Here is a 16,467-nt window from a genome sequence, read left to right as displayed (position 1 = left end):
GTAACTTTACTGCTTTACCGCGAGATGCAAACAGCTGCAGGAGGCAACGGGTCTGAAAGGGTCGTTGCAATGTTTTTTTTGGTAAGGTAACGTTAGGTACGCAATATGTTTGTATTGAGATGGATTCAGACATTCTACTTTGATGAAACATTGTGTTGCTTATGAAATTTGCGTTTGTTTATGGATTAGCGCAACGATATAGTTACTACGTCTACACAACCGAAAATGTGCTTTATTTTATTCTGATGTTAACCAGTTGTTTATGTTGGTTATTTTGGTAATGTTATTCACTTTGTACTGTAAAGTTTTCTTACTGGTGAATGAGATGTGACCATCTGATCTGTGCGTGTTCATGTGTTTTGAAAGAGGCGTGACTTTGGATGGCAATTTGAATGGAGGGTGGGATCGTGATTTCATTGCTAGTCGGCTACCGTTAGCATTTTTCAAAATGTGTTATCCTACCTTTAATATTACACTGATTGGATTTAAAAAGGAATAGAGGATGATTTTTGTTTGTTAATACAGTATGTAACTTATTCTTTTAGGTATGATCCGATCATACCATATTATGAAATCTACAAAACCATGAAGTAGATGGGAGCTGTACTTTTGTACCTGTTATCCAGATTTGCCATAAAGCTGCTTGGGGTGTTGCAAGATGGTCAATTGAACTAGTTTCCCTGCAGGCTCTTTCAATGCATAATAATCGTTCCAGATGGATCATTTAGTTTCATGTCCTGAAACTGATAAGAGACTTTTGGTGTTGATTAGCTTTAACATGTTTTGCTCTGGTTATGGCTGAAGTGTGATGCTGAGAAGCATTTGGCAATAATGATTGGCTGGATTTCAATCTGAACTGAAAGATGCCCAAGCCCTTTCCTGGTACCATGCAGCCCATGTTCTCAGTGTGTGTTAGATCTGTGGCATTAGTGTTTTTTTTGGCTTGTTTAAGGAAAAAGGCTCTCATGTTCATATGCTTATACCCATCCAGGATCTTTGTTACAGCTTTCAACATGCATATTAACAGCTGCCAGCTGTGATGGTGAACTTCATCAACTGCTTTGCATCATAAACCTCCAAATTTTATTTTTTGTTTCAGTTGGGTCGTAAATTTGAGACAAGTATAACTAGAAATGTGAAAGCTGTATTTTTTCTGTTCCTCTTCTGAATTTTTAATGTTCTTGTGGGTTCTTGTTAATTTTCTTGCAGCATGTGTGAAATCAGTCCATTTGCTATTGCCAAGACAAAATCTGTTACAAACCTCTACAGAAACCCCAAAAACATGTAGTGTTTTACTGTGTTGCTGCAAAACAAAAAGGAAAACTGCATTTACAATTGGTATGAAGTCTCTGTATAGTGGGAGCCATGCCGTAAAGGGTCCAATGAAGCAAGTGTTGCCATGTATCATTGTTTTTTAAAGGGACACTCCACTTTTTTTTGAAAATAGGCTAATTTTCAATCTCCCCTAGAGTTAAACATTTGATTTTTACTGTTTTGTAATCCATTCAGCCGATCTCCAGGTCTGGCGGTACCACTTTTAGCATAGCTTAGCATAATCCATTGAATCTGATTAGACCATTAGCATTGCGCTTAACAATTACCAAAGAGTTTTGATATTTTTCCTATTTAAAACTTGACACTTCTGTGGTTACATTGTGTACTAAGATTAGTTGCGATTTTCTAGACTGATATGGCTAGGAACTATACTCTCATTCTGACGTAATAGTCAAGGACTTTGCTGCCATACTGTGGCTGCAGGAGGCGCAATGATATTACACACTGCCCGAAAATAGTTCCCTACTATTGAAAGTTACCAAGGGGACCATTTTCGGGCACTGCGCAATATCACTGTGTCCCTTTTAAGCTCATACATCTTCCTTTTGACGGTTCACAGTTCTTCTGGGAGCATATACACCTTCCATTATTAAAACAAATGACTACCCATTTTCAGCAAAACTCTTCTTGTATTTTTTTAGGTGGATTTTCCCACTTCTTCATTTGAAGTACACTTCAGCACCCCCCCTGCCGCCGAGTTCAGTCCCCAGTATGACTTAACCCGTCTGGACCAGGTCACCCAGCAGCAACTCTACGACGTCTTGCACAAAAAGTCACTTTTCTGGTGAGTCAGCAGTCTGACAGCTAGCTTCTGCTCTGTCCTGATCTAATTATGAGCTTTTTCTCCATTGTGTTTCTGAGCTACAGGAATCTTAAATGATTTATATTTATGTCTTCCATATGTATTCCTAGACGAAGTTCATCGGGTTTTTGTTAAGCTTTTGAACTACTTGAAAGCTGTTATTCACATGTCATTTGATCATTCTAGTTCAGCCATGGAATGGTGATGTATAAAGTGGATATTGTTTCTCGCTGTAAACTGGTTTGGTTGGTGAATGCTGATAAAGGATATGCAACTTTTCCACTGCTTGTTTTTCTTCAGAATTACGTTGAGCGTGTGATTGTTTCGCCATCACAGGAGTTTAGTTTGACTATGCTTAATTTAATAAAAAACATGCAAACCAGTAACATAAAACTGCTCTTCCCAGGACTGCCAGAAGTACTTTGTTTTCAAGGTGCATCTGGAGTTCTTTGGCTCATATTTTGAAATTAAAGGGACACTCCACTTTTTTTGAAAATAGGCTTATTTTCCAGGTCCCCTAAAGTTAAACAATTGAGTTTTACTGTTTTGGAATCCATTCAGCTGATCTCTGGGTCTGGCGTTACCACTTTTAGCATAGCTTAGCATAATCATTGACTCTTATTAGACCATTAGCATCACACTCAAAATTAATCAAAGCGTTTTAATATTCTTTCTATTTAAAACTTCTCTTCTGTAGTTACGTCGTGTACTAAGAACGACGGAAAAATTAAAGATGCAATAATGCAGTGCCCGAAAATAGTCCCCAACTATTAAAAATTACCAAGGGGACTATTTTTGGGTGCTGCGTAATATAATTGCGCCTGCTGCATCCATGGTATGACAGCAAAGTACTTTATTAAGTCGAAATGAGAGTATAGTTCCTAGCCATATCAGCCTAGAAAATTGCAACTTATCGAAGGAAAATACAGAAATTTTTAAGCGTGATGCTAATGGTCTAATCAGATCCAATGAATTGTGCTAAGCTATGCTAAAAGTGGTACCGCCAGACCCGGAGATCGACTGAATGGATTCCAAAACAATAAACTCAATTGTTAAAAAACTATAGGGGAGCTAGAGTTAGAGGAAAATAAGCATATTTTCAAAAAAGCGGAGTGTCCCTTTAAGCTATTGTTACTTATTGTTCTTATTTTGGCTTGACATCTCTATTCTGCTTTCACATGGGAGCAGAGGTTGGACAAACCGTGATATTGAAGCTGATCTCAGATGTGCATGAAAGTATTAAGCCAGTTAGTAATGGATCCCATCAGAACAGCAGCATTTGTATATGGTCAAGGGTTAACGCATGAGATCAGACGGGGAGGGGAGGAGGTTTAAATGACAACATGGTCCAATCTGTGAAGTCCAGCTAAAGTTGTACTTGTCATTTACTGTTTTCTACATAAAATCAACCTATATACTGTAAATATATATTGGAGTAAGATCATGTCAAAGATTGAATTTAGTGACTCAACCTGGTTTGGAGTGTTCATAACAGCCCTTTATTTTTCAATTCCCCGTTTTTGCAATATGAAAACAGTGCTTAATCGGTAGGGCTTGGTGCTCTACAATAATCACTTTGTTGTTACCTTCAGCTGTAGGCAGCTGATGTGGATATTTCCAGCTGCTCCCTGTTCCTCTATCTCAGCTTGCTTTTTTTCTTATCCGTCTCTGGTGCTTGGACTCAGTGGAGCTCTAAAACATTTGCTGCAGTGTAAAATTTGGAGCCACTCCAGCCTGGAAATATTCAGTCATAAATTGTCTCCAGCTCTCGGATCAAAGGTTGAGTGAACGCGTTGAGTGTAAACTCTAATCTGGGGTGTGCCAGCAGAAAGTTAATGTTTCATCTCTTTATTTTTGCCAATATTTGAACAGTGTGCACCATTGTCATATTAGACTTTTAGTACCGAAAATGCTTTTTACAGTTGTGTATACCTTTGAATCGAGAATTTGGACAATCGTGACACCCCTATACAATTACATTTTCGATTCTAAGGTCACGGTTCGGTTCTAGATTTTAATTTCTCTTTTTTTTTTAAAGAACAGGTTGCTATGCCATTTTTAGACTTCACTTTTATGAACTATAATATCTGACCTTGAACCTGGAGATGCCCTGCCATATTAGTCATGCTGCCAGTGGATAAATATGGTACACGCACATACCTGATAAAACAAAACTTCCTGTCAGATGAACATCTGTCAGTACTTTGCACTTTAAAAACACGCTTTTATTACCGTCAGATGAGATTGTGAGGCTATACACCAATAAGTCATGTTTAAATGCTGTTTTCATAACTCTTAAGCAACTGAAATAAGTTGTTGTGAAAACACATCTTAGTTCAGTGAAACAACCGGTCCTGGCACAGATGCCGTTCTGCTGTGATTTGAGTTCAGTTGAAGGCGGGAGGCGCGTGGTGTTTTTTTTCCCCATGTAAAGAGACGCTCGCGTGGTGTCTCCTGCATCTGTCATGCTATCTTTTAACTGGCTGTAGCTAGCGAAGTTAGAGGAGGTTAACTAGCAGCACTCAACACATGTTTTTTTCTCTCCCCGCTTGGCAAGCAGACCGGACGTGACATGGGGGGCGTGGCAGCATCGACGGTTCTTTTTTTTTCCCGAAGTTTGAGGTTGTGACCTTAATTTTGATCGATTTCAATTAAAAAAATTGTGACACCCTTACCTTTGTATTACCACACCATGGTAAATTCTCATAATCTAATTATGAGATTAGGAGCATCATGGTTTGTAGGAGCATCATGGTTTGATTTTAGTAAATTATTTCACTTTAATTTTAATGTTTCATTTGGTCTCACTCTGTCAGTATTAAAGATATCAAGGTCATCAATTTTCATTATGTAGGATGAACAGTAAATCACAAAAGTATGACTTCAGCTAGGTTTTTACTGGCTAGTACTAAGGGACGTACTGAGTGTTTCTTTTACTGCCAGACCATCAACAGAATTTTATAGACAAACAATAAAGGAGTAATTCAACCTATATCTAGTATCTAATTTGCCTTTGTTCCAGCAAGAACAACAGTTATGAAATGTACTATTATCTTTGCTAGTTGTGCTATCATTTTCTTTATTGATTCACAGATGGACCACAGGTTTGCCTCAGGCAATTGCATTCAGGAATCAATACTACTTTTTGAGTCCCCTGTGAATTGTGGGATACGTAGTTCTAAAATGACAGTCATGCATGTTGCCATGAAGAGCATGGGTGTGACCATGTAAAGCTTTCTGAGCCCTTCCCCCAGTATATTAGGCTGTCTAATGACTTTGTATGGTTGTGGCCCAACAGGCACGGAGGTAATGTGATCCGAGTGTCCTGCCCTATGGCTGTCATGCCTGGAGGGAGAAGCCACTTCCTGAACATGAATTCATAAGACAGCGGGAAAATAGCTGAATGGTGCTGCTATGGTGGATCTGTTTTAGGGTTACCAATTGCATGGACCACCAGTACTAAGATTTTGTTATTCTAATAAGCACATTAAAGGAATATTCCATTTTCTTAAAAGAAACATCCAGATAATTTACTCACCACCATGTCATCCAAAATGTTCATGTCTTTCTTTGTTCAGTCGAGAAAAAATTATGTTTTTTGAGGAAAACCTTGCAGGATTTTTCTCATTTTACTGGACTTTAATAGACACCAACAATTAATACTTAACTCAACACTTAACAGTTTTTTTCAGCGGAGTTTCAAAGGACTATAAACGATCCCAAACAAGGCATCTTGGGTCTTGTCTAGCGAAACGGTTGTCATTTTTGACAGGAAAAATAAAAAATATGCTCTTTAAACCACAACTTTTCGTCTAGGTCCGGTCCAGCGCGACCTAACGTAAATGCATAGTGACGTAGGGAGGTCACGTGTTACATATATAAAACGCACATTTGCGGACCATTTTAAACAATAAACTGACACAAAGACATTAATTAGTATCAGTTGACATACAACAACGTAGGAATGGTTCTCTTTCTCAACACTTGTAAACACTGAGGCAGAGTTTCGCGTTCGTCTTCTGTGACCTCTTGACGTGATGACGTATTGCGTCGGGTCACGCTAGCGCATCACGACCGGATCTAGACGAGCAGTTGTGCTTTAAAGGTGTATATTTGTTATTTTTCTTGTCAAGCAAAACGATTGTCATTTTTGACAAGACCCCTATGCCTCGTTTGGGATCGTTTATGGTCCTTTGAAACTCCGTTAAAAAAAGTGTTGAGTTAAGTATTAATTGTTGGTTAAGTCCATTAAAATTAGAAAAATTTTGCAATGTTTTCCTCAAAAAACATAATTTCTTCTCGACTAAACAAAGAAAGACATCAACATTTTGGATGACATGGTGGTGAGTAAAAGAAAAATCCAGATAATTTACGAAAATGGAATATTCCTTTAAATTGCATGTTGGGGAAAACAACTGCTTTTGCATAAGTGTAAGCGTGTTTTTCAGTGTTTGTTTAGATTTATAGCTTGTTTGGCTTTCATTTATTCACAAAATAAACAGTTTTTCTTGGAAGGGAGCCTTTGCAGTGTTTACCTCTTTAGTCGGACATCCGCGTCTGCTACGTAAGTGTATATCAAAACATGCATCGTAAATCACCCCGAGATGCAGTTTGGTTATTTTCCATCCTTTACTCGGGAGAGAGCTTCCTCAACAAACACGTTTTACTGTCTTGATATCAAGTTTTTAATTTTTAAGAATTGAAGATTCATTGCTTTTATGCTCCATCAGAAAAGATAATCATGTTTTTGGACTACCATAGCTTGCTTGACTGGGTCGTAAATTGGGTCTTGTCTGGAAACCGCGTTAAAGCCTCAGGATATTTTCTGTTTGCATAAGCTCCTGTGTGAAATGTCTGTTTATGTCTTCAGTTCCAGGTGTCCCATATGAACATCGTATTTGCTATTTATCAAGACTTGGTTTTCATCACTCTTTAACTTTTTGGTCTGTCCCCCAGGTTGTCTCCGGAGGATCGTCGCCTGCTGTGGGAGAAGCGTCATTTCTGCCATGTGGAAGCCAGTCGATTGCCGTTGGTCCTGGCCAGTGCACCCAGCTGGGAGTGGGCATGTCTGCCCAACATCTATGCCCTGCTTCGCCAGTGGGGATGCATGAACCACCTGGACGCCCTAGGCCTGCTGAATGCCACGTGAGTATTACGGTGACCATGGCAACAGCTAGCACTGTTGTTTAGCTGTAGGCTAAGTGGAGCTTGACTGGTTCTTGAGTTGGCAGACAGACTGATTTGAGTAGACCATGAAGAATTGACCTTTTGGCTTTTGGCCTTTCCAGCATAATACACATGAAGCCAGGAAAGACATCCACATCAAATCACATTTACAGACATGATTTTGAAGTGTTAAAATGTGAATTTAAGTATGCAAGTCATAAAAAAATTGAAGGTGATCAACCATCTTAAGCTTGGTTTTCCCAAATCATTCAAGACCCCAACAAGTTAGCCAGATTGTTTATTTAGCTCAAGCCATGTTAACCAAAACGGTTCAAGTCTCTTCAACTATCTAAGTCTTCAATGAGCTGATCTTAGCTGGATCTCCAGCAGAGCTGCAGTCTGGTTTTTATTTCTGCATCCACCCTATGCCTCCGGCTGTGCTATAGCAGACTCAGCTATGCTGACTGTCACTGCGATAGCTTGTGGTGCACTTCATAGACCACAACACCTGTGATTGGTCCGTTTTCTAACAACAGACAGCTTTTGGTTTAGTGTGAAATTGACACATACATTTTTTCAATTTGTTTTTAAACCAGGTTTCCGGATCAGGAGTGCAGGCACACAGCTGTGCAGTGGATGGACTCCATCTCTGATCCTGAGCTTTTGGATTTCCTCCCTCAGTTAGTGCAGGTAACGCTGTCCATTTCTGTTTTATTGCCCTCTATCTATTCTCGTATAACTTTTATTTGAGAGTATGGTACTTTCCTATAAGCCTTTATCTGTTTATATCCTATATGTCTTACTCTTTATACTTTTTTTGTTCTTTCTTGTGATTCCCCCACCCACTGAATAACTTGCTCTCAAATGCTTTCTCTTATCTTTATCTTTGTGTTGAACAGGCTCTGAAGTATGAGTGTTATTTGGACAGTCACCTCGTGCGGTTTCTTCTGAGAAGAGCAGTGGGGGATATTCGAGTGGCTCACTACCTCTTCTGGTGTGTGTGATTATCCAGAAAAACCAAGTTTACATTTATAGATTACACACGGTATACTGAGGAATCTGTATATACTGGCTCACATTCTTAAACTTAGTGTCAATGTGAATGTTATACAAGGAAATTTTTAAAAATTAATGAGGGCTATTTACATCAGCTGGGATAAATGCATTACATACATGTTTAAGGTTTGGTATGTGTATAAAATTGGTTAACAGCTCCACCTGCTGTACAGATGGGGTATTTTTTTTCTCTTGGATCAGTCAGTAGACGTCATAGTAAAATCTTTGTATGTCGTCTGTTACTCAAAAACTGGAATCCTAGTGGTAACTAACCTTTCTACAATTTTTAAATAGAGATTTGCATATCTGAAAAGTTATGGAGATTAATTACTTTATAAAATCAATGCAAAAATATGTTTTTCCTTTTTGCGTCTTTAGACCATGGGTTTCAACTTTTATGATGCCAAGGACCCCCAAATATGATGAACCTTTCGTGAGGGACCCCTACCTAATATATGTATATAATTGAAATGACATGTATATATTTTATGTATAACAAATATATAACTGGCTACACAACAGTTTAAAAGAAGCTTTAATCCTGGCTTATAAACCCCAATAAGTGAGTTAGAGGGGACTGTAATAAGAAAAACACACTAGAAAGACACAAAAATATATGTAAATGATTCCAAAATGTATAGCAAGAAATGAGCGATAAACACCTGATAAATTGTACAATTTTCTGTGGCTTTTGTCTCTGACATTTTTTGGGGACCCCCTAGAACATGCTGAAGGCCCCCTGGGGGACCCCGGGGCCCATTTTGAAAACCCCTGCTTTAGACCATAAAAACATAAGTCGCACGGGTATATTCGTAGCAATAGCCAACAATACATTGTATGGATATGGCAAAATTATTAGGACATAAAGTAAAATCTATTAGATTAATGTCTTACCAAAACTAAATATTTATTTATCATTAGTAATAAGTGTGGCTAAGGAATTATTTTAGACAACTTAAAAGGGGGATTTTCTCAATAGATTTTCTCAGATTCAGATTTCAGGTTTTCAAGTAGTTTTGTCTGTCAAATATCCTAAATTTTTTAGCTTACCGCCCCTCTTGTATGGTGCATCCCTTCGTGGCCCCCCCTGAAGTAAATGTATGACACAATTTTTATGAACTCTTTTCCCACCAATGTTTTTTAAAAAAGTTGCCAGTCAGCGCCAGCATTTTCCTTGATTTTCACAAAAGTTTAAGGCCTTCCAGAAAATGTTCTTCTTAAAATATATAAACAAACAATATATCAAATTGAAAGAACAGACCCTCTGGTTTCAAACAAAAAAGTTTCATCCTACCTTCATTAGTTCTCTTTTTATCGCCTCTCAAATATAAGTAAAAACACCAAATTTTGAGCAAAAAGCTGAGATAATTAAATTTGTGTGAAGGACTTTTGATAGAGATCGCTCTGCATCTGATCTCTAAAATATACACAGATCTTTCTCTTTCATGTGTGAGGCGCTACTTCCGAGTTGTATAAGTTGCGGAAGTGCGTCACCTAGTGGATAATAGTGATATTGCGGAAAGCGGGAAACCTCGTCATTTGGCAGGGAAACGTTTTCTCTTAATTGTTGAGTTATCTCGTCAATGGCGGGGAAAGAGCTAAGCGAATTATTCAATGTAGTGCTGTTGGTTAGTAGCCTTATTTTTTTAACCCTCCCTGGCACATCTCAGGGCCCCCAGTTTTTGAGAACCACTGTTTTAACAAACCATGCATCAATAAAAAGCTTATTCACATTAAAGATGATGTAAACACACTTTTTCAAATATTTTTCCCTTATGACTGATTTTGTGGTCTTGAGTCACATTTAATAGTGAGTGTAATCTCTAATAGGATTTGTAATAAGTGTACAGTGACTAGAATTAAGACATTTAAAGCTTCTACTGTTAATTCTCTTTCCATAGGTTGCTAAAAGATGCTCTTCAGGATTCTCAGTTCAGTATGAGGTATCAGTATCTGCTGGGAGCTCTGCTGTGCTGCTCTGGTCGTGGTTTAAGAGAGGAGTTTGATCGGCAGGGTTGGCTGGTCACCATATTGGCTGAGGTGGCCCATCATGTCAGAGAAGCATCACCTTCATCCAGACAGGTCAGCTTTCAAGCTTCCTCGCTTCACCTACTGTGAATTAGACCTGTTAGGGTGCACTCACATTATCCAAACCAAACCATGCCCCAGTGTGATTGTCATCCCTCCCTACTCCCCCAGGTGCACGCACTCATACTGTACTTTTATCGATCCGAGTCCGGGCGCGCTTTCGTCATTAAGATGCGATTGTTTTGAAAAAAGAAGGAAGTAAAGCTCTCTCTTAACACTGGAACCCAACGTAACAATAAGTCTGTGTTTTTTTTATTCGGTGTCATTTGGTGCACGATGACAGACAGCCCTCTCACATGTCATCATATTGCTTAGTTGATCTGTTACGTGTGCAGTTTGGACATTCACGTAACCCGCTGCGTGTGTCAGAAGGTTTTACGAAGGCAGATGAAGGTGAGTGGTCACGCAATTGACGTCTTCACCTTTTGAATCACGCTCAGGCGTGATTGCGCTCACACCACAGCCTTCCGCGCCTGAGCCCAAGTAAACCGCGCTTCGGCCCACCTCTGCAACCCGGCCGCGGCGCGATTAACCCGGGGGGCGGAACAGAGCGATCACACTAGTCAAACAAACCAGGCTTTGGGGGTCAAACGCGCCCGAACGCGGTTTGGTTTGGATAGTGTGAGTGCGCCCTTAGTAACATCTGAGCAGAAGTGTTAAAACAGATCACTTCATCCACATTTAGAGAGAGACAAAAAACACGACAACATCATATTTGTATTGGACCGTTAGCAGAGAGTTGCTCTAAAGCTGCAATCATTGTTCACTCAAATCATGGTTTGTAGTGAGTTTTTGGCTACAACAGTGAACTTCTTACATTTGCCTTTTTGTTCCTCTCCTTTCGAAAACAGTCACAGGGGATGCATTTGAGACATGTAGCAGGTGTAAACAAGGCCTCATGTTTTCTTCTCTCTGTTGCATCATGGGAACAATTACAGAGCTCAGAGCTGGAAGTAATTTGCAACAAATTTAGTACTTTAGAAGAAATTTAGCAAAACTCTTGTTTTTTCAGGCTAAAAATAGCAAGTCTACCTAAGGGGTGTTTTAATGTTCTTTACACCATCTGGTCACCAAATTGATTCTCATTAATCCTTCGTTTGATGTTCAGGCTATTCTCCGTGAGGGACTGGATAAAGTCAAACAGTTCTTCACTGTGAACAGCAACTGCCGACTTCCCCTCAACCCGGGCCTTCTTGTCAAGGGCATCAACATAAGGGTACATATAGTGTCCGTCTAGTCTTCTGCGTAGACCTTCTCAGGATCACAACATTGCCCTTAATCTCCCTCTTTCTCTCTCTGTAGTCTTGTTCCTACTTTAACTCTAATGCGGTTCCTCTGAAGCTCTCATTTCTAAATGAGGATCCTCTGGGAGACAACATCAACGTCATCTTTAAGGTACCGGCTGTGTTTATTACAGCTCAGTTTTTCTGATGACTTTAGATGTTCGCCTTTGACTCAGCTGTGTTATCTGTCTCTCTCAGTCGGGCGATGACCTCCGGCAGGACATGCTGACCCTGCAGGTCATACGGATCATGAACAAAATCTGGATCCAGGAGGGGCTGGATATGAGGATGGTCATCTTCCGCTGCTTCTCTACTGGACGGGCGAAAGGTAAACACCCAAACAATTGCAGATATGTGATTTAATAATGCATTGTGATTGTATGAGACATTCACTTGATTTCATTATTGCTGGCTTTTTGTGCTTGTTTAGGCATGGTAGAGATGATTCCCAGTGCAGAAACCCTCAGGAAGATCCAGGTTGAGCATGGAGTAACTGGTTCCTTTAAAGACCGTCCGTTGGCAGATTGGCTACAGAAACACAACCCCACCGAAGAGGAATATGAAAAGGTACAACTGTATTATTTTAAGTATCGTCATACTTGCGTACTTCTGTGTACATACAAGGACACAGAAATATTTTAGGAGCTCCGCAGCTGCTTTAGTTGCGTGGGGTTGCATCATGTTAATTTTCCTGTGCTAATAACGTAATGCACCTAGAGATTAGGTTAAAGACGAAGTATGTAATGTCTAAACAGAATTGAATAATTATGAATTATTTCCCAAACGCCTCGGCCATTTGTTGTGTTTTTCATAGGCTGTGGAAAACTTCATCTACTCCTGTGCTGGCTGTTGCGTGGCTACTTACATTCTCGGCATCTGCGACCGCCACAATGACAACATCATGCTGAAGACAAGTGGACACATGTTCCACATCGACTTCGGCAAGTTCCTGGGGCACGCGCAGATGTTTGGCAACATCAAACGGTAGGACCATTAAGCTTTGAAAGCATTTGATTTATGTCAGAACAATGTAGAACAACAAGAATAACAAGAAGACCGGTTACACAATGGCTCGCAGAAATGTTTTGAACAAAAAAAAAACAGATGGTTGATAGTAAATTCCTCTACTCTGCAGGGACCGGGCGCCTTTCGTGTTTACCTCTGACATGGCTTACGTCATCAACGGAGGTGACAAGACATCCAGCCGTTTTCATGATTTTGTAGACTTGTGTTGTGAAGCCTATAATCTCATCAGGAAACATGCACATCTGTTTCTTAATCTTCTCGGTCTGGTGAGTTTACAGATAAATATTGGTTATTGCTTTAAAAGAGTGTGAAATAGGAATGTTGTTTTTCATCTTGGTTGTAGATTATTAAGTCTTATTGAGTTTTTGTCATCTATGTTTTAGTTTATAATACTAAGAGTAACACTGTGTGTTTGTCTGCAGATGTTGTCCAGTGGGATACCAGAGCTGTCAGATGTAGATGATTTGAAATACGTTTATGATGCTCTGCGACCGCACGAGTCTGAGGCAGATGCAACCATGCACTTCACCAGGTGAGGATATTAACTTCAAATTCAAGGACCTTTCAAAGACTTTCCAGGTGCAATACCTTCAAATTCAAGGACTAAATGTGGGGACACATTTCAAGTGAGAGCAAGGTTACTTCGAGTTACCTTTTTAGATGCGTTGTTTCAGTTCCCTTTCGAGGAAACTCGCGCTGTGTCATTGCAATGACACTTTGGGGATGCCTCAAGGGGTAAGCGAGTGTCCTAAGAAATCACACAAATCTGTGTGACAGCCCTAGTCTTTGAAAATTGGCTTTTTTTCAGGGATTGGAGTGGCACCATTTGAATAAAAACCTGACTTATGTAATGCATGTTTCTTGTTTAGCATTAAGACTTGAGTCATGTTGTATGCCTTGAAAAGTGCAGATTAATACTGCTCTCTTTAAAGGATTGCATTTATCTGCTGACCTTTATCTAAATCTTCTTCCCTACCCTAGGCTTATCGAGTCCAGTCTTGGCAGTGTGGCCACTAAGCTGAACTTTTTCATCCATAACCTGGCCCAGATGAAATTTGCATCCTCTGAGGAACGCCCTGTTCTCTCATTTGCTCCACGTGTCTACACTCTGAAAAGCGATGGCATGATTCGTGGTCTGTTTGTATGCAAACACATTAAAATCTGCACCCCGAGCAAGGGTTATGTAAGTCTACAGCACTTGCATTAATTATCATCTTCTACAATGTACTTCATGGTCAATATACACACACTTTTCCCCTCTGTTCTCTTCAGTCTTATGTTGTGAAAGTAGAGCGGGATGGTCAACAGGGAACGACTTTAGTCCAGAGGACCTTTGAAGAGTTTCAGGAACTTCACAGTAAACTGCAGCTCATCTTCCCTTCCTCAAAACTACCCAGGTATGATAATATAAGCTTTCATTAATGCCAATTGTATAACTCACTGAGAATTTGAAAGGAAACTCTTCTGAAGTGATGTTTGTCTGTGTAGTGCCTTGAGCTATTGAAAAACCCTTACTATAGTGGAAAAAAATCAGTGTATTTAGTCTAAAAATGGTTATCAAGCCAGGTGAAACCTGGGCATTGAAAATTTCTTCCCAGTACTATCAGCATTTCAGTTCTATTCCCAAACCTGTAAAGTACTGAAGGTTATAATATGTAATGTAATGTTCTCTTAGCTTCCCCAGCCGCTTTATGATTGGTCGATCTCGAGGGGAGGCCCAGGCAGACAGGAGGAAGGAGCAGCTTAATGGATATGTTTGGCATTTGATCCATGCTTCTCCTGATGTGGCACAGGTAACCACACTTTAATCCTGAATCGCAGACAGTGGTGGGATTCTCACTATTATTATTCACAGTACTGTGCAAAAGTCTTAGGCCACCATGCCACTATTAGATTTGTTGTTTTTGCAATGTTATAGTCATCATATATAATTGTTTCTCATTCTCTTTAATAGAATACAACCAGAAAATACAGGAAATGTGTATGTAGTATTAAAAACTGTATAAAAATGTAAACTGATGTGTCGAGTTTTTAGGGTAAACTACCCTTCCACTTGAGCAACAGCAGGAAATCTCTTAAACCCAAATAAAAATAAATCCTCATTTCTTACTTTATTCTGCTCAAAAACGCTCAAGCTGTGTTTAGTGCCAAGAGAGGTCACACTAAACACCGACGATGTCTAAAGAAGACATTTAGTCCTGAAAATAATTTTTTTTTATTTTTTAGGGTACATATTTCTTGTATTTTCTGTTTTTTACTTAATAAAATAGATTGAAAAATAAATGTGAATGGACATTAAAACTTCTTAAACAGCAAGTCTGGTGGTGGTGGCCTAAGACTTGCATTGTACTGTACGTTACAACTAAAAGCTTAAATTATTAGTTAAGACTGCATTGTATAAGATTGTGTTTTACACTTTAAAAGTTCACAATCGTCAACCACACCAACAAATAATATTATTTCCTGATTAATCCTATTGAGCACTAGTATGATTTCATTCACATCAAGATTTAGTTTCAGTTTGACATGTTTCTTTTTAACTTGGCCATGGGTTCTGTGAAAACAGACACGTGTTGTCTGTAAATGTGTACTCATAGGCCTGTAAGTCATGAACCATGAATGACACGACCAGCTGTCAAACTGTGTACACTTTCAGTTTTCTTATACCTGTACTGTATCTCATGAATGCAACCAGATCGCATAGCATGCATATTAGTGCAATGCCTATAAATGCGTGGCTGCTCCCTGTCTTGGTATTTGTTTACTTGTTCACGGCTTATGAGTTAATTGCGGTGATTCATCTGTAATGTATCTCTCTCCTCTTGTTTTCAGTGTGATCTGATCTACACTTTCTTTCACCCTCTACCAAGAGATGAGCGAGCAGGAAGTGTGGGAACTGTCATCAATGCCCTTCAAAATAAACCAGCAGGTTAATTTCCTAATGTCTCCTCAACACACTCATACACACGCTCATACACACGCACACATACATACACACACTCACACACTCATACACACGCACCCACACACATACTCTCTGACCATGAAAGTGCTATATTATATAATATTAGTGCTGGGCTTAGATTAATTAAATGATATTAATAAAACATTTCTTAAATGTGTGTATGTGTATATATATATCAGTATGTGTGTGCGTTTAAAGTGTAACTAAACCCCTGGTCATAGCCTGACTCCACCCACTGGCAATATTTGAAAAATGCAAGAAAAGTGGGCAAATCCCAACAGAGATAGAAGGGACGAACTAAGCTCGTACCAAGTGTGTGATGAGATCGTAACAAGGGCATGGTAAGCTTGAAACTGCTTACATCACGAGTCATTTTTTGGACCCAACATCCAATAGGAAAATTCAACTGCAGTAGCCACCGTTCAACCTGAAGAGGGCAGCACTCAGACGCCATATATTGTAGTATTGAAACACTTTATATCCAAATGTCAAAAAACTTAATAAAATCAATGAACAGCACTAATAAACCATCATTCTTACAGATCAGTAACTAAAAAGAGTTGGATTAGGGTTTAGTTACTCTTTAAAGGGATAGTTTGGCCAAAAATGATATTAAACCCATGATTTACTTACCCCCAAGCTCTCCGACATGCATATGTCCATCGTTTTTCAGACAAACACATTTTCAGTTATTTTAGAAAATGTTTTAGATCTTTCAGTTAATGAAATGTGAAGTTACGGGGTCT

General features: G+C 39.3%; 1 protein-coding gene across 2 annotated transcripts in view; it reads left to right on the top strand.

Moving 5' to 3' along the window:
* pik3c2b (phosphatidylinositol-4-phosphate 3-kinase, catalytic subunit type 2 beta) overlaps positions 1-16,467 on the top strand; it is a 64,176-nt gene that overhangs the window by 43,177 nt on the left and 4,532 nt on the right. For both annotated transcript variants that reach the window (XM_055183858.2, XM_055183857.2), the window contains exons 15-30: positions 1,977-2,119; positions 7,094-7,282; positions 7,900-7,993; positions 8,203-8,297; positions 10,261-10,441; positions 11,556-11,663; positions 11,750-11,842; positions 11,929-12,058; positions 12,161-12,297; positions 12,545-12,714; positions 12,866-13,022; positions 13,179-13,288; positions 13,738-13,939; positions 14,029-14,153; positions 14,432-14,549; positions 15,589-15,685. In XM_055183858.2, the coding sequence (XP_055039833.2) occupies positions 1,977-2,119; positions 7,094-7,282; positions 7,900-7,993; positions 8,203-8,297; positions 10,261-10,441; positions 11,556-11,663; positions 11,750-11,842; positions 11,929-12,058; positions 12,161-12,297; positions 12,545-12,714; positions 12,866-13,022; positions 13,179-13,288; positions 13,738-13,939; positions 14,029-14,153; positions 14,432-14,549; positions 15,589-15,685 (2,149 nt within the window). The remainder of the gene's footprint in view (positions 1-1,976; positions 2,120-7,093; positions 7,283-7,899; positions 7,994-8,202; positions 8,298-10,260; positions 10,442-11,555; positions 11,664-11,749; positions 11,843-11,928; positions 12,059-12,160; positions 12,298-12,544; positions 12,715-12,865; positions 13,023-13,178; positions 13,289-13,737; positions 13,940-14,028; positions 14,154-14,431; positions 14,550-15,588; positions 15,686-16,467) is intronic.

Source organism: Misgurnus anguillicaudatus, chromosome 14 (assembly GCF_027580225.2).
Source record: "Misgurnus anguillicaudatus chromosome 14, ASM2758022v2, whole genome shotgun sequence".
Classification (NCBI taxonomy): domain Eukaryota; kingdom Metazoa; phylum Chordata; class Actinopteri; order Cypriniformes; family Cobitidae; genus Misgurnus; species Misgurnus anguillicaudatus.
The sequence above is the reverse complement of the archived record's forward strand: the minus strand, read 5'-3'. Positions and strand labels throughout refer to the sequence as shown.